Source organism: Oncorhynchus masou, chromosome 23 (assembly GCF_036934945.1).
Source record: "Oncorhynchus masou masou isolate Uvic2021 chromosome 23, UVic_Omas_1.1, whole genome shotgun sequence".
NCBI lineage: Eukaryota > Metazoa > Chordata > Actinopteri > Salmoniformes > Salmonidae > Oncorhynchus > Oncorhynchus masou.
The window spans coordinates 40055793-40075149 of record NC_088234.1 but is presented as its reverse complement, the minus strand read 5'-3'; the positions used below and the strand labels follow the sequence as shown (position 1 = coordinate 40075149).

General features: G+C 42.4%; 1 protein-coding gene across 1 annotated transcript in view; it reads right to left on the bottom strand.

The window, feature by feature from the left end:
• LOC135510814 (Kv channel-interacting protein 2-like) overlaps positions 1–4609 on the bottom strand; it is a 113313-nt gene extending 108704 nt beyond the window's left edge. The window contains exon 1 of the mRNA XM_064932067.1: positions 4364–4609. Coding sequence (XP_064788139.1) covers positions 4364–4451 — 88 coding nt within the window. The 5' untranslated portion in view covers positions 4452–4609. The remainder of the gene's footprint in view (positions 1–4363) is intronic.
• Positions 4610–19357: the final 14748 nt, after the last annotated feature.

Here is a 19357-nt window from a genome sequence, read left to right as displayed (position 1 = left end):
GTCCTCCTCTGACGAGAAGTATAAGAGATCGGACCTATATGCAGCGTGGTACGTGTTCGTCATGTTTTAAGGAACAAAATCACTGAACACAAAAATACAAAATAACAAATTGAAAGACAGAAACTAAAAGCGAAACAGTTCAGTGTGGAACACACAGACACAGAAAACAATCACCCACGAAACACAATAGAAAACAGGCTCTCTAAATATGGTTCTCAATCAGGGACAACGATTGACAGCTGCCTCTGATTGAGAACCATACCAGGCCAAACACAGAAATAGCAAATCATAGAAAAACTAACATAGACAACCCACCCAACTCACGCCCTGACCATACTAAAACAAAGACATAACAAAAGAACTAAGGTCAGAACTTGACAGTAGCGAACCTATCGTTTCCGAACCTACCCGTTTCCAAGTGGACATTTGTTCCTTTAGAAATAGCACCATATGCACTGTAATTTACAACTTGATAGGAGCTATTGATAAGATCTCGGTAAATGAGTCATCCATTTGGAGAAGGGAATTGTACATGTAAATTACACTTGTTTTTAGATCTATTTGACCTCATAATTGCTGGTGACAACTGTGAAAAAAGTCATATGGCAGAAATCTCACACATATCAACAGATCAACTTTCCCACAGTAAAGTTTAAGAAATGCTATGCCATTGTGCAGAATTTAAATGACATGTACAACCTTTCAACTTGAAGGGATGGGCACTCTCGAATGTCTTCATTGTAGGCTACTCTGACTTTCTCTGTTTCCTATTTCTATCGTGTTAAATACCACTATCAGAATCGACCATCAGTAGGCCTAACAACCACACATATTACACTGCCAATTTACTGTTCGTTCCCTTCAGTTGGTAAAGCCTACATTATCATTCCATTTAATTACATTGTTTCGTTTAACTTCATTTGTTTCTTCTGTAAATGCCGTCATGGCCAAGTGGTTTTTGAGGATCATTAGGAACAGTTGATAATATAGATATTTTTTAAACGTGTAGGCTACTTAAATCATTATGGAGCAGAGCGGAGACCAAACCGTAACAGCTTAAACCCAACACACGGTACAACACTTGGCTCGGTCGTCGCACAGTTCCATGGTTAGCACAGGCAATAGACAATTGCATAGCCTACTATTGTACACTATTCTCCTGTCATAATTCTATATACTTCCTACATTGCCATCAGTGGGGGCTGCTGAGGGGAGGACGGCTCATAATAATGGCTCGGATGGAGTTCAGGGAATGACATCAAACACATGGAAACCATGGAAACCAGGTGTTTGATGTCGTTGATGCCATTCCACCAGTTCTGCTCCAGCCGTTGCCACGAGCCCGTTGTCCTCCATTAAGGTGCCACCAAAAAGTCCTGTGATTATTGAACAGCTGAATGTGGCAATTTTCATAATAAATCAAAAACACTGTATTTCTTTCATAAACATATTTTGTGTGTCAAGGAGATGGTGTTGAAATGGCGACGTATAGACACATGCTTAACTCAGGTCGGAATCGGCCCCTAACTGCAGCTAATGAGAGACACAACACACAACAAAAAGACGAAGTCTGGCAAAACAACAAGGCAATAGAATATGTGCTCCTGTTACTTACTCTGCTGGAATCGATTATAGCTATATCAGAGGTGGTTCATTGAACTGGTAGTGAGTAACCTCGCTTGAGACCTGAAAGACTTGTGTCAGCTCTCTGAGCTAATGCCCAGGCTTTAGCTCAGCTGGTTACCATGTAATGATCAGATATAGGCCGAGGATTGCCTGAATATTTGGTATCTTACCATTCAGAGAATGACACAACCCAATGAATATCTTATCAGACAGACAACACAAAACGAGAGAGATTCGTCGAATAGTGTTTCATGCCTGTTAGTCAAAGTAGAGATAGTTACACAACAATATAACGGAGCCCTAGGGCAGAGAGGAGAACACACACACCTGAGAAATCAGGTCTTTGCTGCGCAAGCCAGTTTAATTATAGCTTTACCAGACAGAGTTAATTATCACAGATAGAGTTCTCTCCCTCCCTTCATCCTTCTCTCTCTCCCTCAGACATGGTGGAAGGCAGAAAAACCACATTTGGTTCAGTCTCCTAATCATTTCATGTGGGATCCCTATGGCTTGCTCAAACGGCGTGGCATTAAAAGTGGTCCCCTACAACGAACGTTCACAAAAGGCATTGTTTTGAACTCATTTGTAGTGAACTGTGGGCCTACAGATTTTCATCCTTCCCTTCTAATCAGGGACTGGAGGTCTACAAATGGTGTATCCATCTAGTAAACAGTATATACTGTAACATTTTATATACTGACTGTTAGCTGGGCACTTTGACATTAGCATGTCCTGAAATGCCACGATAACGAAATACAAACGACGATGGACTTTGATGAAATCATGGCAAAGGCCTACTATTAGCTAGCTCCTATACACAGAGGACCACATTCACCTCTCTCTCTCTCTCTCTCTCTCTCTCTCTCATCCCCCCTCCATCTCCACACCCTTCTCTCTTTGTCACCCTCCTCTTCCTGGAACAGACACGCAGGAACTGGTTGTCATGGAAACATCGCTCTCTGGGTAAACTTACGGAAGTACACATGAACACACATACGCACGCACGCACGCACGCACACACACACACACACACACACAGTATTTAATAAATACTTAATGGATCTGATGATTATAAGACCACTGACTTACTGGACACTGCAGTATTTCTTTATGCTTAGTGTTTCTGATAGCAGCTCTGGTGTGTTTGAGTATGTGTGTGTGTGTGTGTGTGTACGCACTTGCTTTCTGAATATGAATATGTTCCTCTTTAGATGTCAAAGTCTAATGAGAGAAAGAAAGAAAGAGGGATGACAGAGGATGCAATAAGTACCTTGTCAAGTAGATCAATAAAATAAGCTTATCACAGTAACCCACTGAACAGGTCAACTATACTGGTATCATATCATTGCTCAACAGTTTGTAGGGGATGATTGTCTTTTAATTCTGCTGAGGAGCGAGAGAGTGATTTCATGAAAAAAAAGTTGACTCAGTCTTCCTTTCATTCTATACTGAACAAATTTATAAATGCAACATGTAAAAATGTCTAATATTTAACTGAGTTCCAATTAATATGAAGAAATCAGTCAATTGAAATAAACAAATTAGGCCCTAATCTATGCATTTCACAGAACCCTTAAAAAAAAAATGGGCCTCACAATGGGCCTCTCATCGCGGTATTTCTGTGCATTCAAATTGCCATCAATAAAATGCAATTGTGTTCATTAGCTGTACCGTACCATAACGCCACTGCCACCATGGGGCACTCTGTCCACAAATTTGCCATCAGCAAACCGCTCGCCCGCATGATGGCCTTAACGTGGTCTGCGGTTGTGTGGCCGGTTGGACATAATTCTCTAAAACGACGTTGGAGCTGGCTTATGGTAGAGAAATGAACATAAAATGATCTGGCAACAGCATGCCAATTGCACGCTCCCTCAGAACTTGAGACATCTGTGGCATTGTATTGTGTGACAAAACTGCACATTTTAGGAGTGGCCTTCCATTGTCCCCAGCACAATGTGTAGCTGTGTAATGATCTTGCTGTTTAATCAGCTTCTTGATATGCCACACCTGTCAGGTGGGTGGATTATTTTGGAAAAAGGGGAAACACTCAGGGATGTAAACAAATGTTTGTGTGCATATGTAAAACATGTGGGATCTTTTATTTCAGCTCATGAAACATGGGACACACACTTCACATGTTGTGTTTAGATTTTTGTTCAGTGTACAGTACATCCACAGCTCAATTAATTTAATAATCACCATGTAATCTCCATGTACAGAGAGTCTCTCTCTCTCTAACACACACACACACACACACACCAGTGGCCGTGACCCCATTATCCAGAGGGTGTCTCAGATTATTAAAAAAGTAACATTTCCAATTCAGACATTCGTATAATACACACTCGTACATGTATGAAATAGGACAAAAATAAGCACCCACACACATACATTTACCGTATCCACACACACACCTACCTACACACACTATAAGGCGTACATAGAAAACCACACAGAACCAATAGAGATATAATATCAGATACCAACAATACCACACAGCTAGAACACTTCAGCTCTTAGACATAGAATGACAAAGCTGGAACAGCAGAGGTAAAACCATAGATCTACAACACCCCGGCCCCTAGTCCCAAGCACTCATGTATTGAAGCAAGAACCGGGAGCAGACCCAGACCTCTGCTCTAACCTTACCTGTGGAGGTGATCCAGCTGTGGGGGTCTGGGTTAGGAGTAGGGGGGTTAGAACCAGGCGGGGTTAGAGTGGAGAGACTGCCTACCTTTCTCGAGTGTCCCTGTGAGGAAGCGGTAGAAAAAGCGAAACACTTTAGTCAGCTGTCTCTTGCATCTCTTCCTGCAATGGCTCATCTTGACTCTGTAGTGGCTAGTGATAGTCACAAGGTGGGGGTAATGGCGAGTGTTGGGGGATTCGACAAGGCAGAAAAACAGTGAAAAGAGAGAAAGAAGGAAGAAAAAGGAAAGGGTGTGTAAAGTGTGGCTGCTTGCTGCTCTTCTCTCTCTCTCTCTCTCCACCTTCTCTATCTCCTTTCGTCCGTGGCTCCACCTCTAGGCCTCCTGCTGTCAATCAACAACAGTGTTCTGTCTCCTCCCCCTTACCCTGTGAGAATCCCCTCACTCGATCTGATTGGCTGGGAGAGTGGCGGAAAATTCCGGTCCAAGTGATGTCTACTATACAACTACTGTACTCTGAGTGACAGGTTTTTCTCCTCTCTCATCTTCTCCTCTTTTTTTATTTTCTTCTCTTCTTCCTCCAGCGACTATTTATTTTCTCCTTCTCGTCTGTCTCCTGTTGTTTTTCTCTACTTGCTACTTTCAAAGAAACAAACACTGCCTGGGAGGTTTGTTTTGGCGTGAACCAGCGGGAGAGTAAGTGTGCATGTTTGTGTGTGTGTGTGTGTGTTTGTGTGTTCCAGCGGGAGAGTAAGTGTACATGTTTATGTGTGTGTGTGTTTGTGTGTTCAAGCGGGAGAGTAAGTAATGCGACAGGGAGAAACAAAGCCAACACGGCAATTAGCGTCATTCGCTGCCCCCCTCTCCTCCCTCACTCTCTCTTTTTTCTCTCTCTCTCTCTCTCGCTATCTTTTCCGTCTCCTCTCTTCTCTTCTCCCATTCTATGCTCAGCTCTCGTGTGGACCAGAGGGAAGAGAGAGAGAGGGAGTGTGGAGTAGGAGAATCTGGTCAATTAATCTGGTCTTAATTGGTTTTTCTCTCCTAAGATATAGTTGCATGAAATGTCCAAAGCCCAGTAGAGCCAGAGGAGGAAAGACGTGAGCTCTCCCTCTGTGTGTAGTACACAAACCCCAGTAGGAGAGGGGAATCAGTTGTTTTCCCACTTGTAGTAGAAATCCCAGCTGATGGAGTGAAAGAATGAGAGGTATGAGAATGAGGGTGGTATCAGTCTGTCAAAGGAGAGGATGAGGGTTCTAATTCTCTAAAGAAGAGAGTAGGAGAAGAATCTCTCTCTCTCTCTCTCTCTCTCTTGCTCTCTCTCCTCTCGTCCTCTCTCTCGTCCTCTCCCTCGTCCTCTCTCTCTGTCCTCTCTCTCGTCCTCTCTCAGTCCCTGACCTGTCACAGCCAGTAGAGTGGAAAAAACACAACACACACTTGCAGCAGTGGAGGCTGCTGAGGGGAGAACGACTCATAGTAATAGCTGGAACCGAGCGTGTGTTTGATGTAAAGTATTTGATACCATTCTACTAATTCCACTCCAGTCATTACCATGTACCTGTCCTCCCCAATTAAAGTGCCACCAACCTCCTGTGACTTGCTGTCACATTCACTTTCTTGCAAGTCAATATTCAGAGTACTCCTGAGATTGGTCCCAGCACAAGTGTGTGTTCTGAAGAACAGCTAAGCATTCTGCCAGACTAAGATTAGAATCTATACATACAGAACTACAGTACAACACACACATACCCCCCCCCCCGCCCCCTTGCCAACATTAGCTGGAAGATGCACTCACTCTTTCCAACCAACTTTGTTAAACTATAATACAAACAAACATGCAAGCACATGTACGCAAGCAAACACACACACAGCGTCAGTGTGATCTGATGATACTGTACAGTACGTAGTTTTGATGGAGGCAAATTCAGGAGAGAGAGAGAGGACTACCCATCATTCATCTCTTTCTCAGAACGAGTGACAGCAACAGAAAGTGTTGAAGTAACCATGATTATTACAGAAATAGGGGCAGGCAAACAACAGGTCAAGGCAGGCAGGGGTCGATAATTCAGAGTAGTGGGGCAAAGGTACAGGACGGCAGGCAAGCTCATGGTCAGGTCAGGCAGAGGTCGGTAATCCAGAGTAGTGGGGAAAAGGTACAGGACGTCAGGCAGGCTCAGGGTCAGGACGGACAGAAAAGGTCAAAACATGGAAAAACAGAAACAATTAGGAACAGATGGAAAACCGCTAGTAGGCTTGACGAAACAACACAAACTGGCAATAGACAAACAGAGAACACAGGTATAATTACCCAGGGGTTAATGGGGAAGATGGGTGACACCTGAAGGGGGGGGGTGGAAACAAGCACATGAACAGGTGAAACTGATCAGGGTGTGACAGGGAGAGTGGTTGTTCCAAGTGAAGCTGTAACTGATGCTAGACTGTCCAGCCATATTGATTTCAACATAGCCTAAACCTTTGAATACATCATCTTTTTAATGAATCAATTAGCACCAGTACAGACACCTAACCACAGAGACACAAATACCGATAAAGGTCTGACAGAAGGTAGGTAGGAGTGAGAACCAACATGGGACGTGTGTGGGGGCCGAGAGGTGTGTGTGTGGGGGACCGGAGTTGTTGTTCCTCTAACTGTGTGAGACATGTACAGGAGATGAGCCAAAACACAGCAATCAGCTGTTCAAATTCAATTTGATCTCTGAGAAATGAAGCAAATTGATTACCCACTTTATATGTACATACTGTATTCTCGGCGGTGGGGCTGGGAATATAATTGAACTGCAACTTCTTTAACATCTGCTAATCTCTGTATGCGACAATTCGATTTGGATTTACAAACCAACCTGTATCATTGTGACGTCATTCTTCCCTTGAGTCCCATTCTTAATCTGGCCTGCAGAAGTTTTCCCTAACCACAGTTCTAGGATCAGATTATGCAAATCCATAAATCCTCACCTTCGGGGAGGTGAGACCTGTGAGTGAGTGATGATATCGTCTTTTCCTCAAGTTCCAGCCATGGCATACAGACAATCACAAACGCAAGCAAACAATCTGCCCTTCTGATGCCCTTTTGTGCTGCTTTGAACAGTTTATTCATTCCTTTACTCATCACAGGGATTGATTACTCACTGATGGCAGAGGGGGGGTGAGAGGGTAAGTGTCAGAGCGACAGAGAGTAAGAAACAGAGCGACAGACATAGAAGGAAACCTAGCGGGAGCGAACTGAATTGAATGTAGAGAAAGGTGGAGGGGGGCACAAAGAGGAAGCAGAAAATAGAGTGACAAAGATAGATTTAGAGAGTGAGATTTACAACCTTGTGCATGAGATACGGAGCCAGTGATCATATGTGATATGACACACACTCACACCCAACCTCTTCCTGTGGCAGGCAAAAGCAACAGCTGGTATGACAGACTCAACACTCGATTCAATGTGAACATGATGGCGGGAGAGAGAGATAGAGAAAACGAAAGAGGGAGCCACCAGGTGGAAGTGCTTGTGTCAAAAGACTGCTGACTAACGTTGGACAATACTATGAGGTCACCAGTGCACACACACACACACACACACACACACACACACACACACACACACACACACACACACACACACACACACACACACACACACACACACACACACACACACACACACACACACACACACACACACACACACACACACGCACGCACGCACACGAACACACACACACCCACAAATATATATGTCTTACTTCCTTCCCCTCTGCCCTCCACTCTACGCGTCTACCCATGTAGAAAAAAAGGGAAACACTGTGATAAACAGAAGGAAAAGTTTCTCCTTAGAGAGGTAGAAAGACAAAGAGAGAGAGAGAGATAACGGAGATGTTGTAATGGAGTCTAAAGGAGCCCATTAGACTAAACTAATGATGCATGTCTCCTCCACAGAGAGAGAAATAGAACCAGCGTTGATTTGTAATGAATATTCATTAGCAACTCTTTGGCCCCGTTTGTAGAAGAGGAGTGTGTGTGTGTGTGTGTGTGTTTACGTGTGCATGTGTTTGTCCTTGCTCCTGTCAGCTCTGTGGTAGCTTCTGCTGAGTGAGTGATCTCATCTGTTGGCAGTTGAGCGCAGAACTACTCATAGAATACTATGGAGGAAGACAAGGTCAAACGTTCGGATGTGTTGAGTCCCTGGCAACAGCTTCGGTCCCGCCCATTAAGGGTATAGAAAAGGGTATAGAAATCTCATTGAAATCCATTTCCTTTTAGTGCTGCATTAAATGGTTTAGAATAATATTTTCATAACCATGTGATCTGTCTATATAACCAAGTTGATGCCTAACATGTGACATGCAAGTTACCAAGTCAAATGTCAAGATAAAAATCACTTTTGCCACTTATTTCAATCGATGACGCCAAGGTGGTGAAATGCTAATTCAATACAGCATCTGCATGCTTACGGGGGTCCCGTGCCTCTGTAAAAACATACAAGTCTGGTGGGTTTGTATCTAATATGAGTGGGAACATGACCACAGGTATTTTTGCTTCGGTTCTTCTCCACTGCAGTTAAGGCTAGGACTGAAAATAACTTGTGCACATTAGCTGGTAAAATAGCCAGCCTGGCATGAAATTGGCTGCTAAGTACTACTTGTAAAGTAGCTAATATCGACGAGGCAAAAATCATTTGCATCACTGTAATTGATTTGAGATAAACTAAAAAAAGAGGAACTTTTGTGAAGTGTTGTGCATGTCATGTCGACCGAGCAAATAGCTATACTGAGGCAAGGCAGAAGCAGTGGCACTCCTCATCATCAGAAATCAGACATATTGTTGAGGAAACAACATCATCACGTTGTGTGCAACTCAAAGACCTGAGCCAGCTAGCTGTCATTGATAGCAGATCAGATTTACGGCCGGGACGGACTGCACGGTGCCCACTGAGTGACTCAAGCTACATGACAACATTCAAGCAACCTATAGCCAGCCATCTAGCTAGCTAACAATTTTTGAATCAAGATATTCATTTGATAGCCTTTCCAAGGTTGCTAGCTAGACATAATATAGCCTGCATAATACTTTTAGCTATTTCTAGTACAGAAGAGGCATTTTTCAAGTTGAAGTTAGATGTAATGGTGCTGAAGCAAAGGATCAACTATACACCCACCCCGGTCAGATTGCATGAATATGTTTTAAACCGCAAAAATATAGCACCTTCATTTGAATCAAAATGCATGTAAATGAATGGGTTTTACCGAAGCCATGTATTTACAGAGTTGGGACTTTGAAGTTTCTGCATTATAATGCATTTACATGACAATACAAAATGATGTTAGCACCCCACAACCATTACATGGAGAATATTTAAACAATGCAAGTATTATAAAATAATTTTGCTTGAATGTGGAACCCTTACGCAGACGGGCGGCAGGTGGTCTCGTGGTTAAAGGCTCTGGGCCAGTAACCGAAAGGCCCATAGTTTGAATTTCTTAACCGGCAAGGTGGGGGAAAAAAATCGTCCCTTGATCAAGGCAGTTAACTCCCAACAACAATTGCTCCCTGGGAGCTGATGACATGGACCCCCCCCGCACCTATCTGATTCAGAGGGGTTGGGTTTAAACGCAGAAGACACATCCCAGGACATCACTGAAACGTAAACTGTGACCATGAGCAGCAGCGTGAACCAAAGCTATTACGTGAGGTTGCGCTTGTACACAGGAGGTTGCATCACTTTCCTGCAATGTGGTTGCTGCATATCAACTGCTGAGGAAATGAGCCTGTTTCTTTCTCTCTGCTAATGCTAATGTATACGCTAACTGCTAAATAGACTCTAGGGTAGGGGTGGGAAACTTTGATGGGGGGTGGGGGCCACTTGTGACAGCGACAGAGAAACAATTTACGTGGATTTCCTGCCATTCTGCAAGTTTTGATATAGGCGTAGAGAAAATAATGCACATTTTCTAACTAATTTTAAGCAACTCTACACATTTTGCCATGGGGCAGAGAGAAAAATGTGCAGGGATACAGCTAATTTGTCTGCAATTCTACACATTTTGCAATAGGAGAGAGGCGAGTGTTTGCAGTTTTATTATGATAACTGATAATCAATGGGCCCCACCCCGGTCGGCAATTCAACCATGCTTACTACGAGTTTAGATAGCTTGCCGCTAGACTAATTTACCAATCTCTTTTCTTTTTTTTTTGCTGAAATGGGCTAATTAAGTGACTGCTGATGCACAACACCCCAAAAATCTAAATGGCACCTTGTGTATTCTATTATTCTAACTCTCAACAGTAACTTGAGACCCCAACTGAGTTCCATTTGAATTTTTGAATTGGTCCGCAGGCCTACAAAAGGGGGGCAGCCAGTTGCCCATCCTTGCTCTAGGGGGTCACCGAACACATAGCCCCTAGATGTTCTCAATTTCCCAATTTATAGGCATGCCCAATTTAGGGATCTTTTTAAACAACAAGATATTGCGCTCTAAAGGGATTACTTGAATTTAGGACTCATATCGCTGGTCTTTTAAGGCCTGACACAGACAAGGAAACAGGTTGGAATGTGTAGATTATAATCCAGACTACAGCAGGATTAGGAAAGTCATCTGCACCTCTGCATAAAGCAGGAGCACAGGACAATGACAGTATGTCAGAAGTTAGCGAAAGAGGAAGGAGAACAGGGGAGCGAGAGGAAGTGAGAGGAGCGGAGACAGGGGTAGTGAAAGGAACTATTTGGAAAAAAAGATGATGCTGCCAAAAATAACAATGCACTAACACAGAGGTGGCAACCCTGGTCCCAGATAGCTACAGGGTGTGATAGCTCCTGTTCCAGCCCAACACTAACCCACTTGATGCAACTCATCACAGTCCTGATGAGCAGCTGGTTGGTGTAATCCGGTGTGTTAACACAGGACATGTCGTTGATGTGTAGGACTCTGATCATAATAAACTAAGTCTCTGGTCACATCTACTGGTTCAGATGTTGTATTACAGCCGAGACACACCAACATATCCTCAGTTAAAGTCTACCATTCAGGTGGTTCCATCTGAATAAAGTAAGTCAGATTTTAAGGCAGATGTTTCCCAAATTATGTGTATGGCTCAGTTGTTAAATGCATGGGGCAAGGAATGCCAAGGTAATGGATTCAAATTTCGCAGGGATCACGCACACATGCAAAATGTATATGCACTTGCTCCTGTACTGTAAATTGCTTAGCTTTTGTTACGTGTCTGCCAAGTGGGCATTCGTGTAGATCTGATGAATGGATAGAAATAAACGATATGGTAATCTCACGATATTGCCTTCTGATTGGCAGGGGAAAAAAGTTGCCATGTTGTACCCACCTATCCAATCCATCTACAAGAATGGCTAGGAACAAGAGTCTGCTTCCCAGGTTCTGATGGCATGGATGTCGATTAAGGCAGCCCACCGCACCGCTCTGATTCAGAGGGGTTGGGTTAAATGCGGAAGACACATTTCGGTTGAATGCATTCGGTTGTGCATTTGACACGGTATCGCCCCTTTCCCTTTCCTTTTTAAGCCAGGGTTTGATCTGGAATTCAGCACTGGGGGCGTATTCATTACGCTGATTCTGTTGCAAAACATTTCTTAAACAGAAGAAAACAGGGAGGGACCTACCTGAATTTATCCAATTAGAAACGGCTTTTTTTGTTGTTGCAAAACACAACTGTTTGGACCAATTTGTTCAACCCTGGTGAATTTCATGTACTGACCCATTGGTACCAATAGAGGGCAGCCTAACCAAGGTAGAGCCAGGTGGCTCTAATACCCACTAAAAGGTAGTGTTGGACCACAAAGAAAAAGTGCATCCATAAACTCAACTCCAGTGTTGTAAAGTACCCAAGTAAAGAAAATTTAAAGTTCAACTTAAGTTGTTTTTTTTGGTATCTGTACTCTACTATTTCTATGTTTTGACAACTTTTACTCCACTACATTCCTAAAGAAAATAATGTACTTCTTACTCCTTACATTTTCCCCAACACCCAATTTTGAAACCTTTGCCTGCTCTTGACCTGTTCTAGTAATACACTTTTGATACTTCAACACTGTCTGCATCTGGGTCTTCTCTTGAAACGTGAAACCTTCTGCCTATAGTAGTAGCAGTGAGTATCTATAGTATTATTGATAATGATATAAATATTATTATTATTATCATCATCTATATTACATGTATTATTATCACAATGAAGCTTTGGTAATAGTCAGTCTGAGGTGCTGCGAGTGTGAGACAGGGTGGGAAACCTGAGGTGCAATAGTGGCTAACAGACAAAGTGAGAGAAGGGTATGAGCATATATTACATATGTCGACCATGGTTAAGAAAAATGCTGCCGTTCAAAATACTTTTTGTAAAAAAAAATTTTTATTCTGCCCTGAAAAACTAGGCTACAGCACTGCCTACATTTTATCATCATGTAAACGTATTATCACCATTGGACATGTACAGTGCCTTGCAAAAGTATTCACCCCCCTTTGCTTTTTTCCTATTTTTTTGCATTAAAACCTGTAATTTAAATGGATTTTTATTTGGATTTCATGTAATGGACATACACAAAATAGTCCAAATTGGTGAAGTGAAATGAAAATATTTTGCATCTTCAAAGTGGTAGGCATGTTGTGTAAATCAAATATCTATTAATTCCAGGTTGTAAAGGCATCAAAATAGGACAAATGCCAAGGGGGGTGAATACATTTGCATGGCACTGCAGCCTACAGATGCCTGCCTTGTCGTCAAGCGAGGATGATATTTTGCACTCAAAGGCGGTGAGTATTATGGCTTGGATAGGTTTTATCCTGGTCGGGGCAGAGGAGAGTGAGAACAGGATGGATCAATTAATCTACGCGCTGAATGTTACGTGGGTGGACCAGTTTTTGATCTCCTTTCAAAATGTGGTTACATTTGTATAAACTTCAAGTATTACTGACTTCAAACTCCCCTAAAATAGTTTCACCCAAATCTGTCAACCCAGTTTTGCTTTCACGCTATGGCTCAGCTTGACATTAGGCTTGTATTTTGAGGTGATAATCTGTGAGGTTAACATTTGATTTGTTTTGTGATTCGTCAAAACTATAAATGACTTGTCAAGTTATGTGCTCCGGTTCTTGCATACACTGTAACAAGCACATCCAAGATTTGTCATAATCTAAAAAGTGGCCAAACTATTGGCCATCTTATTAACATCGTTGACTTTGCTTTTGTGCGTTTTATAGTGAATGGCATTCTGGGATTAGGGTGTTTTGTCAAACATCAACAAACATGGCTGCCATAATAAATCATTTTTTCCTCCGTTAGATTAGCTGACACATATCTCTTCTCTAAACAATATTACATTTCTCCCTTTTGATCAGCAAAGATGTGGTACATTGCAGGGACCACTCAACAATGATTATTATTCTTTTTTTTTAGTTCACCTTTATTTAACCAGGTAGGCCCGTTGAGAACAAGTTCTCATTTACAACTGCGACCTGGCCAAGATAAAGCAAAGCAGTGCGACACAAACAACACAGCGTTACACGTGGGATAAACAAAAGTACAGTCAATAACACAATAGAAAAATCTATGTACAGTGTGTGCAAATGGAGTGAGTAGGTAAGGCAATAAATAGGCCAGAGTAGTAATTACAATTTAGCAAATTAACACTGGGGTGATAGATGTGCAGATCATGATCACAAAAATGTGATTGTACAAGTCAAGGGGTTAACTAACTACATTATGTTATTTCAATTTATCCCTTTGGAGCACAATATCAAGTTCATAAAGTTCATAAACATATTCCTAAATTGGGCATGCCTATAAATTGGGTTGATTTTACTCATTGCCTGAGCAGTGTCTTATAATCATCCTAAAACCTACTCTGACCAGAGAGTTATTTTTTTCTTAAAACAGGGTTTAAAAGGATTCCTAGGACCTTTCTGAGATGCTTTTTGGATATGGGCCCTGGTGTCCTTTTCACAAAACAAGAGTAAAAACATACTTTTTTGTTTGACCTTTTGTTAAATTCCCTTCTGACTATGAAGTGAGACGCAAGTGTCACAGTGGAGGCTCCTCAGAGGAGGAAGTGAAGGACAATCCTCAGTGAATTTCATAAAAATAAAAATGGTGAAACATAAAACTACTATTATAAATATATTAACTTCACCAAATAATTAAAAACACACCGTTTTGCAATGAAGACCTATAGTAGCCTCAACAGCACTCTATAGGGCAGCAGTAAGGACGTCCTCCAACCTATCAGAGCTCTCGCAGCATGAACTGACATGTTGTCCACACAATAAAAGGATCAGAGAATGAATCTAGTACTGAAGGCATAAACTGCAGATAGCTAGCACTGCAGTGCATAAAATATGGTGAGTAGTTCACCTTTTTAAGAGAGAAAAACAGTAATAAACATGAATTTATTAAAAAATGAAGCAGAAGTGAGAGTGAAAGAGAACTATATTTAGTTTGTATTTTATTTCTCACTTATTTAGCTAGCGAATGCAGCTAGCTACTCAAACACACGGCTCAAACAGAGAGGGATACTATGTTAGCTAGCTGACTATGGCTATCCAACACTGGAATTCTTCCAAGTTTTATTAATTTATTGCCACAGGGCCCACCGGTGTAACTACGAAACTGCTTGCTGACTGTACACTGTACTGCATGATTGTAGCGGGTTTACTAACATGTTAATTCTAGTAGCTATGTTGATTATGACGCTAGCTAATATGGTGACAATGATGTAGGCTGTGTGTAACGGTTACCGGTTATGATATGAAGGTTTGGCTTGGAAAGTTGTTGTTTTTTCGCCTGGTCACAGCTGATGTGTTGTACACTGAAGTCCACAAGTGAAGTGAAAAGGTAGGAGGAGGAGAGTGTGTAGATGCCAGAAGGAATTATACAATGATCAAAGGGATCATGCTGTTTGTATGTGGCTGCTATGAAAGTGAACTGTGTTTGTGTTTATTCATTCAGCCTATTCTGTACCTTAAGCCGCCTCCAACGTCATTGATGAGAATTTGGCAGGTCGTCCAACTGGCCTCACAACTGCAGATCATGTGTATGGCGTTATGTGGGCGAGCGGTTTTCTGATTTCAAAGTTATGAACAGAGTGCCCCATGGTGGCAGTGGTTTTATGGTATGGGCAGGCATAAGTTATGGAAAATGAACACACTTGCATTTTATTGATGGCAATTTGAATGCAGAGATACTGTGATGAGATCCTGAGGCCCAATGTCGTGCCATTCATCATCACCTCATGTTTCAGCATGATAATGCACAGCTCCATGTCGCAAGGATCTGTACACACTTCCTGGAAGCTGAACATTTCCCAGTTCTTCCATGGTCTGCTCTGGGGTCAATGTGTATGACAGCATCTTCCAGTTCCCAGCAATGTCCAGGAACTTCACACAGCCACTGAAGAAGTGTGGAACAACATTCTGGAGGCCACAATTACCAGCCGTGATAAACTCTACGCGAAGGAAATGTGTTGCTGAATGAGGCAAATGGTGGTCATGCCAGATACTGGTTTTCTGATTCTCATCTGTGACCAACAGATGCATATCTGTATATGAAATCCATAGATAATGGCCTATTGAATTTACTTAAATTGACTGATATCCTTATATGAACTGTAACTCAGTAAAATCAATGTCGGTCACTTTCATTACTCAAATTTTCTCTCGAACTGTGCACCTACAGTACGTTGTAAACTTTCATTCATATGCTAGGTTGTAGCAACCTTAGGATGGTTATTGGTACAAATTTAGTATCATGTAGTAGCCTAAATGTATCGATGCTACATTGAGCTGGGTGAATGGAATATGAATGACAGTCATCCAAAATGTTTCAATAGAAATAAGGCCATGATCATAGAAAATACAGCGGTCCTCCCTCATCTTAAACGGCACCGACCACCACTGAAGTGTTATGTTATAATGTGTATCAAGCAAATGTTACAGGGTAGGGGTCATAGCAGGCCAGTGTTTAAAAGGGAAACAGTAAATGCTCCACACACACATGTGCACGACGGCAGCAGCAGCAACCAGTGGTAATACCAGAGTAAGGATTACTAGTGTCAACAAGATTAGGATAGAACTGCTGTCCTAGATTCTACGGTACCAGTTATGTTCACGTAGGTCTGTCCACGAGAGATTATTCTCGTCCAAAATACGAGCAAGTGAACGAATTCATGTGGTGTGTGTGAACGTGAACCCACACCAGGGCTTACACAAACCAGATACAGCTAGTGTGCAGGTAAGTAGAAGGGGTTTGGGGCATTAGGGCTCTGGAGGAGAGAGGGATGAGAGGAACAGAGAGAGTGGTTGGGGGGGGGGGAGTGGTTATCAGGGTACAGATTGAGTTGGCTCAGAGGGCTTTGATGTCTTGGGACTGACTCTGATTACCTCACTGGGGAACCAGTGGTAGTCACACCGCTCTGAAATATTGATGACACACAGACACACACACATTTTCCAATACTCTCTCTCCATCTCTCCCGCATTTAAATCCAGACAGATTTTTTTTTAAGGTTTTCTATTGCGCAATGCTCTTCCACAGATGAGCCATTGACCACAGTACCTCTCACTCTGTGGACCTCCGTGCATAGCTTACCACAGCCGTCTTCTACTTCCTACCTTCCATATGAGAGACGTATGTGTATGAGTGAGTGCGTGTGAATGTCAGAGACTGAACTTTCACAGTGTGTGTGTATACCGCCCCGTGGTCACATAGTTTGAACACTAGTGTGTGTGTGTGTGTGTGTGTGTGTGTGTGTGTGTGTGTGTGTGTGTGTGTGTGTGTGTGTGTGTGTGTGTGTGTGTGTGTGTGTGTGTGTGTGTGTGTGTGTGTGTGTGTGTGTGTGTGTGTGTGTGTGTGTGTGTGTGTGTGTGTGTGTGTGTGTGTGTGTGTGTGTGTGTCTGTGTGAGTATTTATGTTAGTAATGTGCGGGTTAACTCCAGTGTCGGTCGTTTGGCATGCTGCCTGCAGAAATGTCCACCAGAACTGTTGCCAGATAATTTATTGTTAATTTCTCCATCATAAGCTGCCTCAAACATCATTTTAGAGAATTTGCCAGTATGTCCAACCGGTCCCAGACAGCTGATGAAACTGTGGGTTTCTGCAAAATCTGTCAGAAACCATCTCAGGGAAGCTCATCTGCGTGTTCGTGGTCCTCACCAGGGTCTTGACCTGACTGCATTTTTGCGTCGTAACCGACTTCAGTTGGCCAATGCTCACCGTCGATGGCCACTGGTACACTGGAGAAGTGTGCTCTTCACGGGCGAATCCCGGTTTGTACCAGCAGATTTGTACCAGCAGATGGCAGACAGCATGTACAGTATGTGTGAGCGGTCTGATGTCAACGTTGTGAATAGAGTGCCCCATGGCGTCATTGTGCTTATGGTATGGGCAGGCATAAGCTACGATCAATGAACACAATTGCATTTTATCAACGGCAATTTGAATGCACATACATACAGTGACGAGATCTTGAGGCCCATTGTTGTGCCATTCATCCACTGCCATCACCTCATGTTTCAGCATGATAATGCACAGCCCCATGTCACAAGGGTCTGTACACAATTCCTGGAAGCTGAAAATGTCTCAGTTCTTCCATGGCCTGCATACTCAGCAGACATGTCACCTATTGAGCATGTTTGGGATGCTCTGGATCAATGTGTTCCAGTTCCCGTCAATATCCAGCAACTTCGCACAGCCATTGAAGAGGAGTGGAATAATATTCCACAGGCCACAACTAACAGTCTGATCAACTCTATGCGAAGGAGATGTGTATCGCTTCATGAGGCAAACGGTGGTCAATAGCGATGCGTGACTTGACTCATAACCAGCAGTCCCCGCGGTTATATCCGCAGGGCAGACGGTTTAGGGTCATTAAATATTGTGTGGCTGAAGGGCTGGTGGGTGGCAGGCTGGTAGAATAAAGAAAAACAAATACCTTGAAAAATCAACAGATGTGTAATTCTTGTGCAATGTATATCTATAGGCTAGATTGAGGTTTTTCTTTCATTGTTTTAGGCTATCTGGTATTAGTGCATCAACCTAATCTTTAGGGATTAAGTGTATGCACTCCTAATAGCCTACACAGCCTATCACCAAGTTTTGGGAACTGGCAGAAAAAGTTAACACCAATCCACGGAGGCAAAAGTGACATTGTTGAAGTTTAATTCAACAAGACAAAATGCTGCGAAAGGAGAGTTGAAAATAAAGAGAAGGGAGGTCCAGAAAAGTAATGTTTGGAAAATATTTGGTGAAGTGGTAAAAGAGGATGATAGCAGTGCCGGCTATGCTGTGTGTGATGATTGTTAGGCGCGATACAAATTTGACAGTCACAAGAAGGGACTTCAAATAGGCCTATGGCATGTCAAGGGAACTGTAGCCTACTGTTAAGATGGGTTGAATGGAAACTAAAACCTGGACAATGACTGTAGATCTATAGTGCATTCGGAAAGTATTCAGACCCCTTGACATTTTCCACATTTTGTTACAGCCTTATTCTAATCTACACACAATACCCCATAATGACGAAGCAAGAACATGTTTTTTGAAATGTTTGCAAGGAAATGTCCTTGTTTTTTAAATAACCTTTTTTTGTGCATTAAAATAACATCAAATTGATCAGAAATACAGTGTAGACATTGTTAATGTTGTAAATGACTATTGTAGCTGAAAACGGCAGATTTTTTAAATGGAATATCTACATATGCGTACAGAGGCCCATTATCAGCAACCATCACTCCTTTGTTCCAATGGCAGTTTGTGTTACTTAATCTAACTTTATCATTTTAAAAGGCTAATTGATCATTAGAAAACCATTTTGCAACTGTTAGCACAGCTGAAAACTGTTGTGCTCATTTAAGAAGCAATAAAACTGTCCTTTAGACTAGTTGAGTATCTGGAGCATCAGCATTTGTGGGTTTGATTTACAGGTTCAAAATGGCCAGAAACAAAGAATTTTCTTCTGAAACACATCAGTCTATTCTTGTTCTGAGAAATGAAGGCTATTCCATGTGAGAAATTGCCAAGAAACTGAAGATCTCATACAACGCTGTGTACTACTCCTTTCACAGAAC